At 46.0% G+C, this 21,079-nt stretch overlaps 1 protein-coding gene across 5 annotated transcripts in view; it reads left to right on the top strand.

The window, feature by feature from the left end:
* The window catches only part of ITPR1 (inositol 1,4,5-trisphosphate receptor type 1), a 1,104,774-nt gene that overhangs the window by 126,508 nt on the left and 957,187 nt on the right, over positions 1–21,079 (top strand). For all 5 annotated transcript variants that reach the window (XM_069206352.1, XM_069206351.1, XM_069206348.1 and 2 more), the window contains exon 3: positions 1,855–1,925. In XM_069206352.1, the coding sequence (XP_069062453.1) occupies positions 1,855–1,925 (71 nt within the window). The remainder of the gene's footprint in view (positions 1–1,854; positions 1,926–21,079) is intronic.

Below are 21,079 nucleotides of genomic sequence, written 5' to 3'. Positions count from 1 at the left end.
GATCTTCATTACAAAATCACAAAAGATATTCAAATCAAGATGTCCAAGCACTGGATCTATGCAGCAAAAGCCAGAATAATAGTGGACCCTCTGTTTTGTGCTATGCACTTGCCTCTAAATTGTTCCCTGGGCAATGCCTTCAGGTTCAGTTGCTCACAAGTTTGCCTTTTGCACTGTCACTAATAATGGAGCTGTTGAACATCTTACGGAATTTTCAATAAGGTGATCCTGAACACCCCAGACTATAGGTGACAATGATTTGGTAAGCCAACCAACTGCAATAGTGCACTCTCCACTTCTTCCTTTATGGAGTAGCCATCTTCGTAGCAACTTGGTCAAGTCAGTCACCCTAATTCTATACATTTTGGTGGTGCAAGTCTGAATCTCTTTGAGCCAAAGCTTTTTAAGCTCTACACATTGCACTGACTCTTGCTTAGCAGAGACGGATGTGAAAAGGTTATTTGACTGCTTGTACAATTACATATTTACCAGCCTTTAAGTCTCAACTGGTGGCACATTTTGCAAAAGGCTTACTCTTACATTTGAGAATGTGGTTGCTTAGTTCATCTTGACACTGAAAACTGTTTTCCTTGTAGTGATAATTTCCCCTTGTAGGGTTTGTGCAATTCAGACTCTCCCCTTATACCCACCTTTATTTCATTCTACCGAAATAAACTGGTTCATCATCCCTGATCTTAACTCCAACTACCAAGTGGTCTCTGCCTTTCACTTGGGCAAGATCATCACTTGTCCAGCTGTCTCCCCTGATCCCCCTTATCCTACCAAGGAGGATGGGGGACTGCATGGACCGGTTTCTGGGAGTGTAGTTTATTACATTGGCATTACACAACAGGATAGAGTTAGCCCTTTGTGCATTTCTCTGAACCAAATAAGGGCAAAACTAGCAAACTGGGCAATTTCTTCCTGGATTAACGTCTGCACAGACACATGGTATAACTTGGTCAAGGAACACCCCCTGGCTGGCATTCAGGCCCCCTACATGGGTCTCTGTCTTGTGAATGATCACTTCTCAGTGTGGGCTCTTGGGTTTTCTTGCAAACATTTGTGAAACATTCTCACTTCCCAGGAATGAGTTTTTTTTTTTTTTGGCTGGTAGCTACTACTCAAGGGAGGAAGGAACTGCAGCTGCTTTGAGACTTACTGAGGAATCTGAGAAGGATCCATCAGAAGAAACATTACTTATCAATGGTAAAGATTGCTGGTGGATACTGTGTTCCTGCAGATTCCTGACCCCAACCCCTCTGCTGATGGTTTACAACTGTATTTAGTAAGACGCAAGGCTACAAATTCTTATACCTAATTTCCCCTCTGGCATTGATGCTCAAGGGAGTACCTTATGTCCAGTGTCACTACATTCTGGGCTGGTGAAGTTGCAGCTGAAGCTCCATGGGGCCATCTTACTGCACTTGAGAGCTGTTGCTCTTCAGTTAAGTCTAGCGACTGGAGGATATTTATAAGATAAGGAATCTGTCGAAAGATAGTATCCAACAGAAATGTTACCGAAGATGAGTTATTTTTCTTCACCACTGTCCATGGGCTATTTACCATCAGTTTAGAGCTGCTGCTTGAACTGTAGACGTCCATGACTTGGGAGCAGATGTTTAATTCTACCCTATCCTCTTGCAGTACCTTCAATTATTTTGGGAATAATGCGAGAAATCCTTCTAATAAATGTTTATTGTGCTTTTGGTATGTTACTTGGTCAAGACCACCTTTCTCCAGCCTGTAAATGCACTTTGTTAGTTTTCAGATCTCAGGTTTTGCCTTAATACTTTTTTTAATACAGCACAGTGTTTACTATTGCATGCTGATTCTGCTCTGTTTGCTCTGCAGCCTGGTGGATGACCGGTGTGTGGTGCAGCCGGAGGCGGGTGACCTCAACAACCCACCCAAGAAGTTCAGAGGTAAGCACGAGTGCCATAAGTAGCATGTTTCAGAGGCTACTGATTCTGCTGATGAACTGAGCTTGGAGGCACTATCTTTTAATGAATATCACACACACTTGAATCTGTGGCTGCATCTTATGTAAATGTCTTGGATTCTTTACTGTAATTGTACATCATTACCTTCCTGGTGTAGACCACATGTGAATTTGTATGACTCCGTTAATAACCGGAATTATTTTTTTAAATAGCTAATTTGAAGCTGTTCAATGAGACCTGAGGTCAGGTAGGGAGTGTATTAAAACAAAGAGGGCAAGAAAGTGGAAGGAGTGTTTTTGAGCTTCTGCATGGGGCTTTTGGGAACAGTTACGAGCGTATTTTGGACTCTGGTTCCGATTGAAAGCTAGCCAGCCCTGAGGTGTGTAGTGTGTGAAGAGCACACAGGCCTTAACGTGATTTGTAGCCTTTGCAACATGGCAGGAACCACGCAGGGTAATACCACAAAAGTAGTTAAAATACAGGCAAGTACTACAGTAGTTTCACATAATTAAGCAATTTTTAATGGCTTTATTTGACACATGTATCGATCTAAATACTTATAACTATGTATACTTACGTGTCTTGTTTTCCCATATTATAACTTATTTTAGGGTTATGTCACATAAAGAGGTATGGCTTTTCAGTGTGTGGGTATGGTTACTATCTAGCGGTCTCAAGCGGCAGGTTGTTTTTAATGGGTGAGTTTTTTTTTTTTTTTTTTTACGACTTAGTGGTGCTCAGTGCACATGGTATAAATATGCTTTTAGTGTTTAGCAGTCGGTAGTCAAATGGTAACGAGGGGTTTTAGAGCTTAGGACTGTAGTTTTAAGCAGTAGTAAAAGGTTTAGGTGTTGGTTTTAATTGGAATTAAGGAGTTTTTAGGGGTGGATATGTGGTAAAATACTTTAACCCCTTTTTAGTATAAAATATATATATTTTTTTTATGGGGGATTATCCCATTAAAACAGGAAGGAATCATACATATAGATCTACAAATCATTTCTTGCCGTGCAAGCATTTACACCGCTTGCAGCTCCCTCTTATTTAAATCTAAAAATCTATACAATTCTTTTTTGTTATGTTTTGGTTTTCTGGGGTGGGGGGGCAAAGCCCTGTTTTATTTTAGTTCGCATATATATGTATATATTTTAATCCCTCTCCTTTACCCACTGCTAAACCCTAAAAAAACCCTTACTATCACTACAGTGAACCATTAAATCCCACTGCTACCCAGAACCCTAATAATCCCTTACTATCCTGTACCCTTACCCAATGCTAAACCCCGCAAGCACCCTTACTAACCCCATCCCTAAACCCTAATACCCCCTTATTACACCGTACCCTTACCCACCTGTGTGGCATGCGTGGTAATAGCCGCATTGTAAATGTCCTACACAACACCTGCATTGTAAGAACTCCATACAATATGTACACAAATACATGTGTGCACATGCACATTAAATTGCAGCTGGTGTGTTACAATACTTGCCAGATAACTTGTGATATAAAAGTATCACAATGTCAAACAACGTGTTGTAAAGGCAATGACATTGTTATTACTGCAGTGAAATTGAATGCATTGTAACAACTGACATTCCTTTAAAGTTCACTGGGAAGAAAGGAAATGCATCTCTTTGGAAATATGTTGCAGTAGTCCAGTTTACATGTGAAAGTGTTATTGCCGGGTTTGATCAAGGCTGGGGGTATTTTTATCAGTCTGGTTGCAGTGGCCCTAATGGAGATGAATTATGTATGTTTTGTGTCAGATTTGTGTAGTTAAGAAAGTGGAAGGTGGATTAGAGTCCAGATTATTCAGTTGACATGACTATTTAACTGTCCGGACTAGTAGAAATGTTATGTAAGACCTAATCTAAATTTTATTTCAGATTTTTCCAGCTTACTCCATGATGTATGGAATGTAGCAAGCAGTCAATGCTTTTAATAGGCAAGACAAACATTTACTTACAGGTTTATACAGTAGTACCATGGGGGGGGGGGGTTAATTATTTCTTTCTTTACTCAACAAAAATATTTTAGCTAAAGCATGAACTGCCTTTTTTTTTTTTTTAAATAGCTGAACATTTTAAAGTTCACAGAACTTTGAATAAAATTCATCTATCTCAAAGGTTTAAATTAAATGTTTAGGGACTTTAATCCTGCCATTGTGTTTTCAAGTGGTTGTCCCACTCATAAGTAGACCATGTCCAATTTTGTTGCCAAACATTTATTGGTTGATATTTTGTGGGCCATAAAGACATTTAGTGCCTAATAGCTTCTGTAATGGACAGTGTTAAAGGGTGAAAAACTATAGTACCTCCAGCATAGCGGTGATGTGGAAAGTCCAAATGAGGATCAGATGTCATGAAAGATGTTGAATGTAGACCAATAGAGGGCCGTAAAGTGAATTTTGAGAGAAAACTGCTTGAAGAATAAGCACACAAATGAGTACCATGAAATGGGAGCAGACGAAGTGGAAAAAATGGAAGAGGGCAGAAAAGGCCATGACAACCGTAAGAATGTTAAGTAAGATACTAGTTAAATGTATTAATTTTACTGGTAAGTCAAAGGAGCATGTATTACTTGTAGCTGTGATAATAGCTGGATGTGATATAATAGAAGGTCTGCAAAACTTCTCCAGAATGAAAGGCAGACTGGATAGTGTCAAGGCAATGGATTGTAATCTGTAGGGTCTGGATGGGAACTTGGACCCTTAAGTACTTTGGAAAAGTAACTATTATGAGACACAAGTGTCAGGAAGGGGCTGGGGGGTTGGGGTTTTCCCCACAGGCAATAGGACCGTGTGGCTAGATGATGGTGGTTTAAGATTGAAACTGTACAAGAGCGATGAGGACGAATGCAAAAAGTGCTATTGGTTTTATTTTAATTTAAGGCTAGAAAGGTGGTTGGCATATTTGAGTAATCAAAAGGAAGCATTCAGTTATGTGGTTGGGGGGGGGGGGGGGGAGTGGCAGCATTTGTGTTGGGCGTGTATGGCATTATGGATTGTAGGCTGGTTGCCATTGGTTTTTAAGTCAAGCATGCAAGTGCTTTTCAACCTGTTGTAAGTATTCTGTGGGCTTATAACCGCACCCATGTCATGCCCATCACTTTTACTCGTTCGTGGGCTTGCCTTTAAAAACAACCCTTGATGTAATTGGTAAATGCCTTACCTTTGTCCTGCCTTGCAGGCAGACCCTGTTACATGGATTATTGCACAATTGCTGATACTTCAGCGTCGGCGAACTATTTTCTTTTGTCTCTCCATTTAGTGCTCCATGGCGGCCATAGCACAAGCAGCGCGGAAAGCGCCCTGGTCACATTGTTTAATCTGTTACCTAATCATTCATTTTGGCTCTCTTCTAAGCATGTTCTCGCCCCAGAAATAACATTATTTACCAGAGTTTTAGATTTTGACATTTTTACGTCTACTAGAGTAGATCAGTGATCTGCCTAGTTACACGTTCTTTGCTGCAGGCAAATTAACCCTACGCGCTACCTCATTGCGTCCAAGCTTAAACTAGACAAAAGTATTTTCTCTCACCAGAAAGAACATTAATTAGCAGTTATTTTAAGAATTTTACATAATATGCACTCTGATCTACTTAATTTATGTTCTTTCAGGACGAAGAACATGCACTGCCAGTTATTTTGTCTTTTTTTTTTTTTGTTTACAGTATATGCACTTTGTGATTTGCCTAGTACACATTCTTTGCAGCAGGCACATTAACCCTCTGTGCTACCTCATAATGAGCCCAAGCTTCCTCTAGACAAGTACGTTCTCTTTCCAGAAAGAACTTTAATCACCAGAGTTAATTTAAGATTTTAACATTAGATGCACTCTGTGATTTGCCTAGTATACTGGCAATGCCAAGAAACTGTTTTGCACCAGGGAGTAGTTAGTGTTTTAAGGGCCTTGTTGGAAAACATATTCCAGTAGGCCAGCTGGCCGTTTAGTTATATGCAAAGCCACTGGAATTATGTGGCAGAAAGGACCAAAATATGCAGCAGGGTTGATGAGTTAATGTAGCAAAAGTCCAGTTATTCATTTACAGTTCCAATATCCAACTCAAGTAAAAGCGAGACCTATTGCATTGTAAATGCTTGTTTGAAGATGTCCTGGTACTGCAGACCATTTATAAAGGAAGAATTGTATCATGATCATGTGTTTTATATAATAAACGCTGTAATGATGCAAGAATACACGTTAATGCTGTGATTGTTAATTACATAATATGATCAGTAAAAATTTCAATTAACAGATTGCAACGTGTTCCTTTTTAAAAAAAATAAAAAATTAAGTGGTACGATAATGAGATAGTGCGCAGGCACTAGTGAAATGATAGGATGGCTTTTGCTAACTTTTCGATGTATTTTGAGTTACTTCATTAGGGCATCCAAATAACTAGTTTCAGCTATTTTAGGGTGCCCCGGATGTTGAGTTGTAGTTGAGGTACATCAGGATTGACCTTCACCTACTTCAAACACATTTTAGTCAAGTTGGGATTTCTTGAGGTCTCCAAGGCTGCATGTGAAGGACTCTAGGGGTAATGGTGCAGAGGGGTAAGAGGGCATTTGGAGCAGCATGGTGGGTGTTATGTAAGTCCTCTGTCATTAGGGGTATACATGGATTGTGTGCCCAGTTAAGATAGGGCACATTGAATGTAGAGTTGACTATTGGGGACTTGGGCTTTATTAGAAGAGTTGTAGATCAGTATTTCTGTACCCCAACGTTATTGGTAACTCTTTTTTTGCATTCATATTGGACCATTAAGATTGCGTTTGAGAAACCAATAACATGAAGCGGCCTGTTTTCCACACAGATTCCAGAATTATCCTCCTCGTTTGTAAGCTGTTTTTCCAATCCACATGCTCTGCTTGCTTTCGGCAGGTGAAATGTCAAATTGAAAACTAGACAGTATTCTTGTGACACTTTCAAGTCCCAGTAATAGAAGTTACCACCGACATTTGGATTTAAGGGCTGCTTTCATTGAGGGCACTAGTGTCAGTCAATGGACCCAGTGGGTGGGTGGGTGGTGGGTTGGGGAGAGGATACAGGGTTGAAATTGAGAGTATGGTGAATAACCATGGTTTGAGGTAAAGGGTCCAAGGTAGGCTGAGAGTAACAGTGAGGATGAAGATAAGTATTGGTGCAAAAGGGTAGGAGGTGTGAGTAGGTCAGCAATAGTGTTGTTGTCAAAGAATAAGCAAATGGGACAAAGTTGTCAATAGTTTGCTGCTATCAGTGTCAATAGGAGAGCTAGGATAGTTTTGGCCAAGTTAGTGTGGGAAGGAGGTCAAGTACATCCTGTGACCAAAATGTTTAAATATTTCCAAGTTATAATGCCAGTAATGTGAATATCAATGAAATTGCATCATGTGACCTCTGCTTGAAATCCTAAAAAATGGTACATGACTAGGATCTGAGAAAAGGGCTGTATGACTTCTGATCAGATGATCTCATGATACATTCCATGCCACACATGAGTGTACATTTTGTACTATGGGATGTGGGAACATCACTATTTCATCTCGTCATCAACAAACTTACCGTGTGGTGCAGTGAAATGGGACGGGGACTTCTCCTGCAGCTGCAAGGCATACATAACAGTTCATGACTTATAAAACTTTTGGTAATGCTTCTGATCACATAAGCAGGGTTCCTCTGCTCAATAGGTTAAGTGCACAAGATCCCCAAAGTCTGAATCCATCGGCAGCCTGTAGCATTGCTGAGAAAGTAGTAGCCTACCTCATAAATCTGTAGGGTAGCAAGTATCCATTTACGGGAGTTTGTAGAGAATTGAATTATGCTGGCTTGCCCGGGAAGCGGAGTGCCTCAGGCGGAGTCATTGGTGAGGTCAATTCATTGATCGGTCACTATAGCTGGGAGTTTCACTTGGGATCACTGGACAAGTGAGGGACTGTTTTGGGAGAGGGCAATAACTTGTAGTCTTCTTAATCTTATCTCTAAGCAACTCTTGGACTTTCAAGGGCTGATGTTTTCCTGAGAATTCAAGGGGATCTCGAAGTAGAAGGATTACGTTTATCTGAACTAACAAATTCCGGTGCTGCGGAGATCTTCAGAGGTATTGAGTTGTATATTGGGTCCATGTGTTAAAAACAAGCCTTAGATGCAGAATGTATTTAATCAATGAAGGCCATTGCCCACACTTCTTTCGCTTTGGAATGCAGCTTGTCATTGTACTGGTAAGTTGTCTCCTGCAGTCACCTTTCCAGTGCACTCCCATCCTATGAAATACATGATTTTCCTTTCTATTGTGCTGAAGTTTGTAAGTTGGTGTAAGAAATGCGGACCTGATCTAGTGATAATGAAAAGGAGACTTGAAAGCACTTGTGATTAGGTATTCTCAGCGGTGCAAGCTACTCCTGATGCCAGCTTATGTAAATTGGATTATTTTGGTGTGTAAAAGGCTAGATCTGACTCCGTGCTCTATTCAAGGTGATATCATTTTTTGGGACCTGCCAAGGTGGGTTTCTTGTGATACGGGCTGGTGAGGAGTCCCTTGTTTGAAACGCCTTACAGTACTGTGACACACACACACAAACTAATAAAGCCACAGCCCGTGGCCAGGTGAAGCCTCGTTGTGCAGGCTGTGCTGCAGGTTTCTATGGAGAACTCGTACTCCGTGGCAGACAGCGTTGCTTAAGCCTTTGCTTCCTGGATGTAGGTCACTTACAGCTGGCATTAGCCTCTGGCAGACTGGTAATCTTCAATCAAAACCTTCCACCGCAGACCGCCCCCTCCCCACCTGCCCCGTGATTGGGTCGTCCGCACGCATGAGCGCGTGCTTGGCTCACTCTGTCGAAAGCCAAGTGATGTGGCACACTCGGGTGTGCTCTTGGTATTTTGAAGTCGTCGGATTTCACTTATTGCTTGCTGACAGTTTTGCATCATTTGAAATTGTGTGCGTTTCTATTACGGTTGCAGCAGCTTCTGTGGGGTCAAAGGCAGCCTCTGCCCCTCGGAGAGCTTTCTGCAGCTGATGCATTTAATTTCCATTCGAACTTGTAATAAAAGATGTCCAGTGTGCCATCTGGCTCAGTTTGAAAACAGGAACTGAACTTCTGTGAACAAGTTGGGGGTGGGGGGGTGTGTATGATTAGCGACCATGACTACTTAAATCTTCATCGATCAGTCCACATTTTATTCATTTTCTGTTTTAATGACTTGACGTTTCTACACATTTATAAATTATAAAAAAAAAAAAAAAAAAAACGTAAGTTTTGTGTAGATTGGGGTTCTCAAAAAAACGATTACTCAGTCCTATTGGGATGAGCTGCAGAAAAGTCTGCCACCGGACTGACCCTAGAGTCAGAATGCCCCAAAACTAATTTTATGTTCTTTTCAAAATGTACTGTGAAGTGTTGAATTGTAGTTAGTCTGTTACAAATGCTTCAAGGTTTAATACGACTGTCTGATGGGGTCAAGAACTACCTGACAAAATGTAAATTCAGAATTAAAGCCAGTTTAATTTGTCGAAACAGAAATTTTTTGGGTTGAGCCTGCGAGTGCATGCAACTCGCTTGCAAGACTGTGTACAGTAAAGGGTGCGGAGACTGCATGTTGCTTACCATTTGTTGGTTGTGTGGCACTCTTCTTTACAGCCTTGTAATACGTCACTAAAGGCCAAACATTTCTGTTTCCCTGTGTGGAGCAGGGTCCAAGCACTGATTGATTCAACTTAATCAGTGCCAGTCTGCTGTTCCTGAGGTGGTTGCAGTACTATTTTGTTCTTTGACTTCTTTTAACTTCTAGTGCCCGGCAAATAGAAGGCTTGTGACTGGGGAAAATGTACCCAACATGACAGACAAAATTGAAAAGTTTCATTTTCTATAGCTAACTTTCTTTTATTTTGCCAAGTCGTCTTTTTCTCACTTTGCCCTCATGTTTTTTCTTTTGTTTTGCTCCTGGGCGCTGTTCTCAAAAGATGACAATTATCTTGTTCTAAATAGCAACGTTGTTTCTTTGTGTGTAATTTCTGAAATGATGCTTTAACACACAATCGTGCAATACACCCCAATCCACCTCTCTTCAAACCACCCCACACAATCCGCCCCATAACACCCCATACCAGTCCACCCCACACCAGTTCTCCCAACCCTCCCCAATCTAATATGCTTCACTCCAGGTCTGCACCACTCCAATCTAAAACAATCTGCACCACTCCAATCCAAAACAAACTACTCCACTCTAATCCAAAAGAATATGCCCCAGTCCCATCTACCTCATTCCAAACTGCTCCAATTCAAAGCAGTCTTCCTCACTCCAATCCAAAGCAATCTGCCCCAATCCGAAGCAATCTGATCCACTGCAGTCCAGAACAATCTGCCCTCTCCAATCCAGTCCATCCCACTCCCATCCAGTCCACCCCTCCACCCTACTCCAATCTTCCCTAATACGGGCTGGCCCGCTCCAGTCCTAAATGGACTGGCCTGCTCCAATCCAATCCACCCCAATCCAACCCTGTTCATCCCTCACCAATCTAATGCACCCCACTCCAGTCTACCCTACTCTATCCCCCACCCTAATCAAGTCTATTGCTACCTAATCCACCTCACTCCAATCCTTTCCCACTGTCCCACTCAATATAATACAGTCCTCATTAATCCACCCCACTCCAATCCAATCACCATACTCCAATCCCCTCCAAACTTTCCAATCCACCCCATCCCAATTCACCACACTCAATCTGTACCACCCCAGTCTGTTCCACTCAAGTCCAATCCAGTTCATTCTGCCCCAGTTAAACCAACCCCAGTCTCACCAATTCAACCCACCTCACCCCAATCCAGTCCATCCCAGTCCAATCTGGTCCCCTCCATTTCAGTCCATAGTAGTCCAATATATCCAGCCTACCCCAGGCCAATCCAGTCCTTTCCACTCCTTAAGTCCAACCCACCACAATCCACTCTACAAATCCCAGTTCAGTCTACCCCAACCCAATTCACCTCACTCCAATACAACACACTTCTCTTCAATCCAACCCCTCTGCAGCCCACTACACCCTATTCTAATCCACCCCAATTCATTCCATTCCAATTCACCCTGGCACTTCACCTTACCCCACTCTAATCCACCACACTCACTCCAGTCCACCACACTACTCCAATCCACCCCTCTATCCCACTCCAGTCCGATCCATCCCACTCCGATCCATCCCACTCCAGTCCGATCCATCCCACTCCAGTCCGATCCATCCCACTCCAGTCCGATCCATCCCACTCCAGTCCGATCCATCCCACTCCAGTCCGATCCATCCCACTCCAGTCCGATCCATCCCACTCCAGTCCGATCCATCCCACTCCAGTCCGATCCATCCCACTCCAGTCCGATCCATCCCACTCCAGTCCGATCCATCCCACTCCAGTCCGATCCATCCCACTCCAGTCCGATCCATCCCACTCCAGTCCGATCCATCCCACTCCAGTCCGATCCATCCCACTCCAGTCCGATCCATCCCACTCCAGTCCGATCCATCCCACTCCAGTCCGATCCATCCCACTCCAGTCCAAAGCTGATCGCTCTTGCATAGACGAGACCTATTGATTTGCCAATGCTTGTTTATTTTGTAAAAATCTATGTGCCAAACCTCAAACAAACTTGTAAACGGCATGATTGGATTGGCTGAAGCGGGTTTAAAATTGTTCTGAACTTTTAACTGCAGATTCCTCACATTTAAAACACACAATCTGGTAGCTCTTAGCAGTACTCCTGCACGCCTTGCAGATTTCAGTGACAGTCAGGGGTTGCGTGGTACGCCAATGTTCCTTAGCTCACTATAACTGAAATAGTGGCATGTGGCACACATGGCTTGTGATTATGGAAATTAACTGCCAAGGAGCTATGAAAAAATATGTAGATTCTTGGCTTGCGTGCAGTGCACTCAGTGTCGGATGCTGGTGACTTCCAAGTGATGCAGGGAATGAAAATGCTTATAACACTGGGTGAGAGCTGGTGGCTTATAGTTCGTGGAGGGTGAAGCAATTAGAAGACCTGTGTTGAAGAATTGAAAGTAAACATTGCAAGACCACTGGCTAGGCCCTGCAGCCAGCTCCCAGCCACTCCTAGTAGAAAGCGTTATGAAGCAGAGGTTGGTCATCCGTGGAGGACTGGTTGCTGGGTCCGGCCCTGTTGCCATCCCCTGCTGTTCACAGCCTTCAGCCCCAGAGTTGCCCCATAGGGCCTGGTCAGTCCCTGTTGCATAGAACTGCTTACCCCTTTTTGTCATGTCTTGTTAAAACCTGAGGTCCTGCACTGGGCTCAACTCGCAACCAGTCTGTCGAGTGCAATGCATATTTATTAACCATAGCAAAAATTATTAGTAAATGAACACTAAAGTGGTAAATCATTTCAGTGTTTTTCAATAAATTAATTTACTATTTTTTCATTTCTTAAAGGTTAAAAACGTTGAGTTATCTGGACAGTTAGTGCACAACTGTTCTGCAAAGATCAATGAATCGGTGCTTGATGTCCTTACGTGGAACAAATGAACACTACATATATTCAAATCTGATTGGACAAGGGAGCCTTTTTTTTCCAACCATCCATTTCTGGTCATTGACCCCCAAAGTTGGTCCACAGAAACATTGGCATAATTTACTTCTGCCATTATAGGTCTCAGTCGGTCCCCAGAGTTCTTAAAAATAAAATTGATCAGAACCTTAAAGGAACAAGTATAGCATCCCCTCATCCTCCACCCCAGCCTCTGATGGGGGAGAATAGGGCAAATGGCCTTCCACCTTCTGTCATAATAAAAAATAAGTAAAGGGATTAGCAGACCCTAATGCTAATTTTTGTTAAAGGCAGACCAGGATAATGTCCGTGTGCCGTGACATAGCCCTGTCTCATGAATTGCAGCCTTGTTGGACTGGAAGGGGTTCCAAAGTGCTACCCTTGTAGTGGTGGAAGTGGTTCCAAAGTGCTACCCTTGTAGTGGTGGAAGGCTGCTGCCTTCCACCAAGAGTTAAGCAACATGGGTGCGATGGAGGCAGCATACCGTGTAGGGATCAGGTCCGTTTTAACCTGTCACTGTAGTGAGCCCTATAGGCTCACCTATATTTTTGTAAGTTATGCTGCTGAATGCTTAACTTTCCCCTTGGCCTAAATCAGAGTTCAGTGCAGGGGTGGTGGACTCTGCCCTGGATGTATGTGTGCCTCTAAAAGGTACATTACCAGGAATAAAGCAGGGCATGCATGAGGAAGATGTACTGGCTGTATGTACACCAGAGAGAAATACATTACATGAGATGTGCTGTGCGTGTGCAATGAACATGTGTTTGGTGTATGTTTGCTTGCAAGAAGTTCAATACATGAAGGGTGAAGTGTTGTGCAGTGCACATGGGGAATGTTTGCTAGCAATGGGTGTGTTTGCACATATCACACCATGGCACAATACAATAGAAAAATTGTGCTCTGACTATGTGCTCCTAGGGTGGTGAAACACATGAAGTTGACAATAATTCACGCTGTGTAGGTACACTGAGAGCAAGTGTATATGCAATGGCACATTACATGGAGGACCCTGGGTTCCATTTGGTGAAGCCATAGGGCGTAGAGGAATACCCAAACATATATCTGAATTGCTGCATTGCTGTATGAGAAGGTAAGAAGACTGTCCCTGTACACTTCAAAGGGTGATCTTTGATTCAGTGTGAGATCACAAAAGAAGTGTCTGCAACACGTTTCTAGAAGGAGATGGGGCTAATAAGGTAATCCTAAAGAGTAGGGCCAGGTGTTCAGGATTAACCTTTTGATGCACATATCACTGTGGTTGACATCCAGGTGTGCACTCTAGTCACTCATGGCCTATGTTGTGGGATTATCCACTTAGGAGGTTCTCCTGCTGTGACAGAGGGCCTTTCAAGATGTAGAAGAGAAGAAAAGTATGCACTTTAAAAGAAGCAGAACCCCCTCATAACTTTAAAAACCTAGACCCTGAATCATGTTTAGTTATTGGAAATGGACTATGACGGGAAGTTGAGACCCCAAAAATGTCATCTGCGTAGCAGCCGGACTGGCTGGGTGAAGGGGGGTGGGGTGGGGTGGAGGTATAGCGAGACTGCTCCCTGTGACCAGAACAGTGGGCAAAAGCCTGCTGATCTCCCTGCTGGGTGAATGGGCATCGCCCGAGGAAACCAAGACCACCTTCTGTGAGGAGCACTAGAGCCTGCCTACTTGCCAAGACCATAGGACCCTGTGAGGAAGAGGAGAGAGCTGGGGTGAGCAATGTCCGGTTGGCAGGCCAGCCAAGTGGACTCCCAATGTGACATGTGAGCAGACTGCTTCTGCACCGATTGGGTCATTGCCGGCATGCCGATTCCACTCTGCACCTACCCACCTCCTCACCCCTGTATGCCAGGAAGGAGCTGCTGTGAAGATGGCTGTGAACAGGGTGGCGTGCAGGGCAAGAGAAGCCTGAGCAATGCTGGTTGCAGTGACCCTTGTATGCCAGGGTGGGATGCAGTGTAATCAATCAATCAATCAAGAATTTATAAAGCGCGTTATGTACCCGACAGGGTTTCGAGGCGCTGGGGGGGGGGGGTGGGGTTGGGGGGTGCTGCTAGCGTTCGAAGAGCCATGTCTTGAGGAGTCTCCTGAAGGTGAGGAGGTCCTGGGTCTGGCGTAGTGAGGTGGGGAGAGAGTTCCAGGTCTTGGCGGCGAGGAAGGAGAAGGATCTGCCGCCAGAGGTCTTGCGCTGGATTCGGGGGACGATGGCGAGGGCGAGGTTGGCCGAGCGGAGTTGACGTGTGGGGACGTAGAAGTTGAGTCTGGTGTTCAGGTAGGTGGGTCCGGTGTTGTGGAGTGCCTTGTGTGCGTGGATGAGGAGTTTGAAGGTGATTCTTTTTTCCACAGGGAGCCAGTGGAGGTCCTTCAGGTGGGGGGGAGATGTGACATCAGCGGGGTATGTCGAGGATCAGGCGGGCGGATGCGTTCTGGATGCGTTGGAGTCGTTTGATGTCTTTCGTTGGGATGCCTGTGTAGAGTGCGTTGCCGTAGTCAAGTCTGCTACTGACGAGGGCTTGAGTCACCGTCTTCCTGGTTCCTGTTGGAATCCACTTGAAGATCCTGCGGAGCATGCGGAGGGTGTTGAAACAAGAAGAGGAGACGGCGTTGATCTGTTTGGACATGGTGAGAGCAGAGTCGAGGATGACGCAGAGGTTTCGTGCGTGGCTGGCTGGGATGGGTGGGGGTCCGAGGGCGGTGGGCCACCAGGAGTCGTTCCAGGCCGAGGGGGTGCGTCCGAGGATGAGGACTTCCGTCTTGTCGGAGTTGAGCTTCAGGCGGCTGTTGCTCATCCACTCGGCGATGGATTTTAGTCCCTCGTGGAGGTTGGTTTTGGCGGTGAGCGGATCTTTGGTCAGGGAGAGGACGAGCTGGGTGTCGTCGGCGTAGGAGATGATGCTGAGGTTGTGTTGACGGGCCAGTCGTGCGAGGGGGGCCATGTATACGTTGAACAACGTTAGGCTAAGAGAGGATCCTTGGGGGACGCTGCAGATGAGGTTGGTGGCTTTGGAGCAGAAGGGTGAGAGTCGGACTCTCTGGGTTCTGTCGGAGAGGAAGGATGAGATCCAGTTGAGGGCTTTGTCTTGGATGCCGGCTTCGTGGAGACGGGTTAGCAGGGTGCGGTGGCAGACTGTGTCGAAAGCGGCAGATAGGTCGAGGAGGATGAGGGCTGAGGTTTTGCCGTTGTCCATTTGTTGTCTGTCATCTGTGTGTGCGGTCTCAGTGCTGTGGTTTCGTCTGAATCCAGATTGTGAGGGGTCTAGGATGGAGTTGACTTCTAGGAAGTGGGCGAGCTGTGCGTTGACGATCTTCTCTATGACTTTCGCTGGAAAAGGGAGGAGAGAGATCGGTCGGAAGTTTTTGAGATCGTTGGGGTCAGCCTTGGGTTTCTTGAGGAGGGGTTGGATTTCTGCGTGCTTCCAGCTGTCTGGGAAGGTGGCGGAGTTGAAGGAGAGGTTGATGATCTTGCGGAGTTTGGGGGCGATGGTGGCGTCGGCTTTGTTGAATACGTGATGTGGGCACGGGTCCGTGGGAGAGCGAGTGGATAGAATTCATGGTTGTTAGGGTTTCGGCGTCGTCTACTTGGTTAGCGGTGGGTTTCTTGAGTGGGGCTAAGGTGTTGGCGCAGTTGAGGATCCATTGATGGAGGTTGATGGCGGCGGTGGTCGGGTCGGTGGGTTCGGGTGGTGGGTTTTTGGCGAGTGTGCTGGTTAGTTGGTCGTTGGTGACTTTTCCCCAGCGGCGGTGAGGCGGTAGAGGGATGCGGTGGTGTTCGGTGTTTTTCTTGAAGGAGAAGTGGACGCAGTGATGGTCGGTCCAGTGGAGTTCGGAGGTGTGGCTGAAAGAGATGTGGTTGCTTGAGGTGAAGAGTGGGTCAAGCGTGTGTCCGGCGATGTGGGTGGGAGTGTGGACCAGCTGACGGAGTCCGAGGTTGAGGAGGTTGGTGGTCAGTGATGCGGTGTTGGCGTCGTCGTTGTTGTTTTCCAGGTGGAAGTTAAGATCTCCCAGGAGGATGTAGTCTGGAGAGGTGAGGGCGTGGGTGCTTGCGAGGTCGGAGACGGTGTCGCTGAAGGGGGCTCTTGGTCCTGGGGGCGGTATATGAGGGTTCCTCTGAGGGTAGTGTTTGGGTCCGTGTGAATCTGGAAGTGGAGGTGTTCGGCTGTCTTGAGGGTGTCGTCCGTGTGGGTGTGGATCTTGAGGGTGGATTTGTGGGCAATGGCTATCCCTCCGCCGATTCCGTTGGTGCGATCTCTTCTGGTGATCTTGTATCCGTCAGGTATGGCGATGGCGATGTCAGGGGCCGAAGAGTCGTTCCACCAGGTCTCGGTCAGGAAGGCCACGTCTGGGGCGGTGGTGTCGAGCAGGTCCCAGAGCTCGATGGCGTGTTTTCGTGCGGAGTGTGTGTTGAGGAGGATGCAGTGCAGGTGGTTTGTATTGGTTGTTGCTGGCTTCGTAGTTCTGTTGCAGGAGAAGTTGCAGGTGCGGCAGGAAAAAGGTCCTTTGGTGTGCTTCGGGGTGGCCAGGAAGCACTCTGTGAAGGGGCCAGGGTTGAGGGCAAGGAGTTCGCGGGCCGAGTATCGGAAGCAGGAGGTGCGGGGGCGTGAGGACCAGGGGGGGAGTGCTGGGGGGGGGCCAGGCGCGGACGGGCGCAGACGGGCTTGCCTCTGGCGCGCCAGCCATTAAGAAGGGAGGGGGGAGGGAGGAGCAGCTGGGAGGCGGGAGGGAGCGGCGAATGGGGGCGCGAGGAGGGGCGGGCCGCAGGGAGGCAGCGGCAGGGAGCGGAGAGCAAGGGGGAGCGCACAAGGGGCGAAAACACGAAAAACAAGGCAAAAAAGTCGGGCACAATTTTTTAAAACCGTCACAATTTCAAAACAGACACAGAAATACACTAATGGCACAGTATACAATCGGGGAAACAGCAATCAGAGGGGCACAACGGGGGCAGAAGCGCGGGAGGCGAGGCGCTTGAAAACAGTAAAAGCGCACTTACAGGACGGCGAAAAGTGGCTCAAACAGAAGGGGCACGACGGGGGCAGAAGCGCAAGGAGGCAAGGCGCTGAGAATGAGGAAAAACACTTACAGGATGACGGCGGAAAGCGGCACACGGGTCAAGTGAAGCTTACTAGAGCCCACTAGACACCAGGGATGAGGCGCAGGAGGATGCCTGCGGGTGGAGGAGGGCCTCGAACACGCTAGCAGCAGCGTGGGCGGGGGTCAGAGGCAGGAGACAGCAGGTTGGTGCTGCGGACGTGGGGGGCGAGCTCTGGACCAAAAACAGGTCTCACTGTGAAGCCTCCTGTTTCAGATGCTGAAACCAGTTTGTTTTTCCAGTGATGCGGCTGAAGCCCTCTTGCTCACTCCTGCTTATAGGTTCTTGCTGGGAATCTGCTTAACCTAATCTTATGTACTCCATTTTTTCTTTCCCGTTGGTGACCTGAGGACAGACCCTTTAGTTCCCGTTTACCAAGTAGGGTTGTGCAAACTTTTCTCCAACTTTTGTTTGAGAATTTCTCGGACTCAAAGAAGTTGGAATTTTTTTGTGCCTATTCTTGTTTACGTGAAAAGTGGTTACGTTTACTGCAGTTTGTCTGAAGAGGTAAGGTTTTGGATAGTTACCCATTGTGCATAGACACTGCAAACGGTTCTTAGAGAAAGTCTTATTATTTTCCATCTCAGCTGAGCTAAGACTATATTTGAGTATAGTGAAGTGTCTTGCATTTGCAGTAAGCAGCTTACATCAGTGCACTGAAACTTTTCGTTCGACGTACCTAAATCACAAAGTGTGCAAACTTTGTATAGCACTAAAATCGTGAACTTGACTTGAATTAAGAAAACCTTAGAGCATAACAGGACGTGCACGTTCTACATGCAATGGCCTGCTTTGAGTTAGTTGAAGAACCCAGGCCAGAGCCACCACTGCCCGACTCTTTGGATGGGTAGTTAAAACGCCTCCAGGCTTCAAGGACTGTGCAGCTGTGGGTTCCTGCCAAGGGGCCCGAGGGCAGCATAGATTTGCCATTTCGGAGCCGCTCACTGTTTCCAGTTAGTGTAAGGACCGCCGCCCCCCCCGCGGACCTTGGAGCTCGGAAAACGAAACCTGCCATGAGCCAACCCCTTCACTCTGGCCTGGGTTAGGGCGAGTGAGGCTTGGTCCTCCAGGGCAGGAGACTTGCGAGGAGCCCGAGGGGCACACCGAGAAAACTCTAGGCTTAAAGGCGTCCTTCCTTCAGGCGTCTTGTCCTTTCCAATCATCTTCACGCCACTTTGTTTAGTTTGTTGCTAAGCGACGTGACGTGGTTCTTGGCCAGACAGTTGAATCTAAATCCATATTTTATTTACATTTAAATGTAGCTTCTCAGGAGAAAGTGGGGCTAAAATAAACCTTGTTGCTCTCTTCTGCTTCGGGGGGGAAGGGGCGCCAGCCCCCACCCCCCGAAATGTGCCGTTTATTCTCCATTTACATTTAGTTTTAACCTGACACAGGGTACGGAAAGTAGTTTCTCTTAGAAGAGCCGTGGCATGCTAATGTGCACAGTGCCCTGGAATGTCCAGAATGCGCCCTTGGCACGGCACCGCGCGAGCGGATGCGCCGTCCTCGCCAGCGCTCTGAAGCGGGGATGACGTGTTCTACTGTGTGACTTCTCGTTTGAGGCTCCTTGCTCCGGGGCCCTCCCGGCTGCACTATTACTTTCCCTTTTTACTCTGCTCTGCTTGTCCCTGATCCGTCCCCTGTGCCTTTAAAGAGCACAGTGGGAGACTACTGCAGCCAAGGCCTCAGAGCTGAAGTACTTTCATTATTCTTTAGATTTTTCCTTTTGTCTATTTTGGTAATACTTCCTAGAGTTATTTGATTTATTAAGCTGCCTATATCAGTTTCCAGCTTAATAAAACTTTACTCAAACTCTTGGTCCTCGTGCATCACGAGTTTTTCAAAACGTGTGTTCTTTCACCTACATGCCATTGTTCTGAAACTAGGGAGACTTTGAAAAATAAAATCGTTTCCACCATTGCTTTAATGTTGGTCAAAGGTATAATTTTAGGCAGGAGATGGCTAAAAAGTCAACTTTCTTGTTTTTGTAGCCGATTACCTTGGACATTCTGGGTGCATCGGGATCAATTATAGGATCTGTAGCTCCTCGGACTGGCAACGAGACAGTGGCACATTGACACCCTCGTGACTTCTCTAGTGATACCGACGGGCTGGGGACGAGTTCCACTTGGATTTCTTGCGTTTCCTTCTTTACCTAGATTTAAAGTTACAAGACTTGGACTGTAACGTGACCTGTAAAACGAATGAATGTGCGCTCTCGACTTCTAGTGGGACTTGGGTGGCTTCTTCTGGTGTCTGGACACGGGGCCTCCTTTCATGCTGCCGGATCGCCTTTAGATTCACGAGCCTGTGGTCACTGCATGACTTGATGTCTTGTACAGAGCCCATGGACCAAAGACACACCTAAGGTTCTGTCACAGACATTTGTTTGCAGAAGTCCCGACGTAAGTTTTTGGAAGGGACATAGTTCCCTTCTACAGTGGTTGAACATTTTTGATGGGGGAAAAAAAAAATAACCAAAAAATGTTCAGACTAGGAAAAGGGGGGAGTTAAGTTCTGGCTCCATATTCAAACTGGAAAGAAATGAACTGGCGTCCGCTCAAAGGCATGGCAGCGATATGTGGCTCTGTTAGTCACGTATGAATGAAACCAAGACAATGAGAGTTGCAGGGTGCCAGCTGCTGGTGTGTGGAGCACTGGTAAACCTTAGGATCTAGTCTCGCACCTTGATGTTCTAAAGCTTAGGAATCTGTAGTTGGAGTATCTGCCAGAAAGTGCTTCCAAAGATAACTACTTGTTTTAAAACGTGATATACAGCACTAAAAAAGCCCCTGCAAAGGAGTCACTAAAAATAGTTCTACGTCCACAACGCAAAAAAAAAAAATCCTTCGAGTAAATAAAGCATGGTTGGCAAGTTTCGTGCATCACTGCCATCAAAGTCGAGTGGTCCTCCAGGTTACCCGAACCAGCTCTGTAGTAGAAGTAAAAAGCGAAGCTCAAAAAAATCTCCTGTAGTTCTCTGCAATTTAAATGTAAACCGAAAGCTCTATTCCACTGTCGGGCCAAGAGTCTGTCCTTCATCGCTCTTGAGGGTGGTAGCCAAATTTCTTCACAATCCTATGCCTGCTCGTTAGATGCTACTCACTACACCACTTACGGTATGTGGTTCAGATGTTAGCAGAATAACGCAGAATACACCAATGCATTCACCTCGGTAGTGTCTTTGGTGCTACACAGTTCCAACTGATGTACATGAACCATGATCATTTACTATTTCACTTGAAACACAATGCAACATTAATGGTGCGTCAGATGTTTGTATTACTTCTGGTCTCTCCTGGCCTTTAGTGTGGCTGTTTCTGCGGACGAGTTGGACTCGCTTAACGTATCCTTGGTGGAAGTGGGTTGAGATGAGTCCTCTAGTTTGTATTTTACCAGTGTTGGTGCAGGCAACCACCTCTCGGTGATCTTTTGATGCTAGCATGTCTAAAGCAGAGGTTGCCACTTTACCCTGCGTGTGTTAATGTATAGTATTTTTGCTGGTAGCAAATGCAGCTCGTCGCT

Source organism: Pleurodeles waltl, chromosome 9, assembly GCF_031143425.1.
Source record: "Pleurodeles waltl isolate 20211129_DDA chromosome 9, aPleWal1.hap1.20221129, whole genome shotgun sequence".
In the NCBI taxonomy this organism is placed as follows: domain Eukaryota; kingdom Metazoa; phylum Chordata; class Amphibia; order Caudata; family Salamandridae; genus Pleurodeles; species Pleurodeles waltl.
The sequence above is the reverse complement of the archived record's forward strand: the minus strand, read 5'-3'. Positions and strand labels throughout refer to the sequence as shown.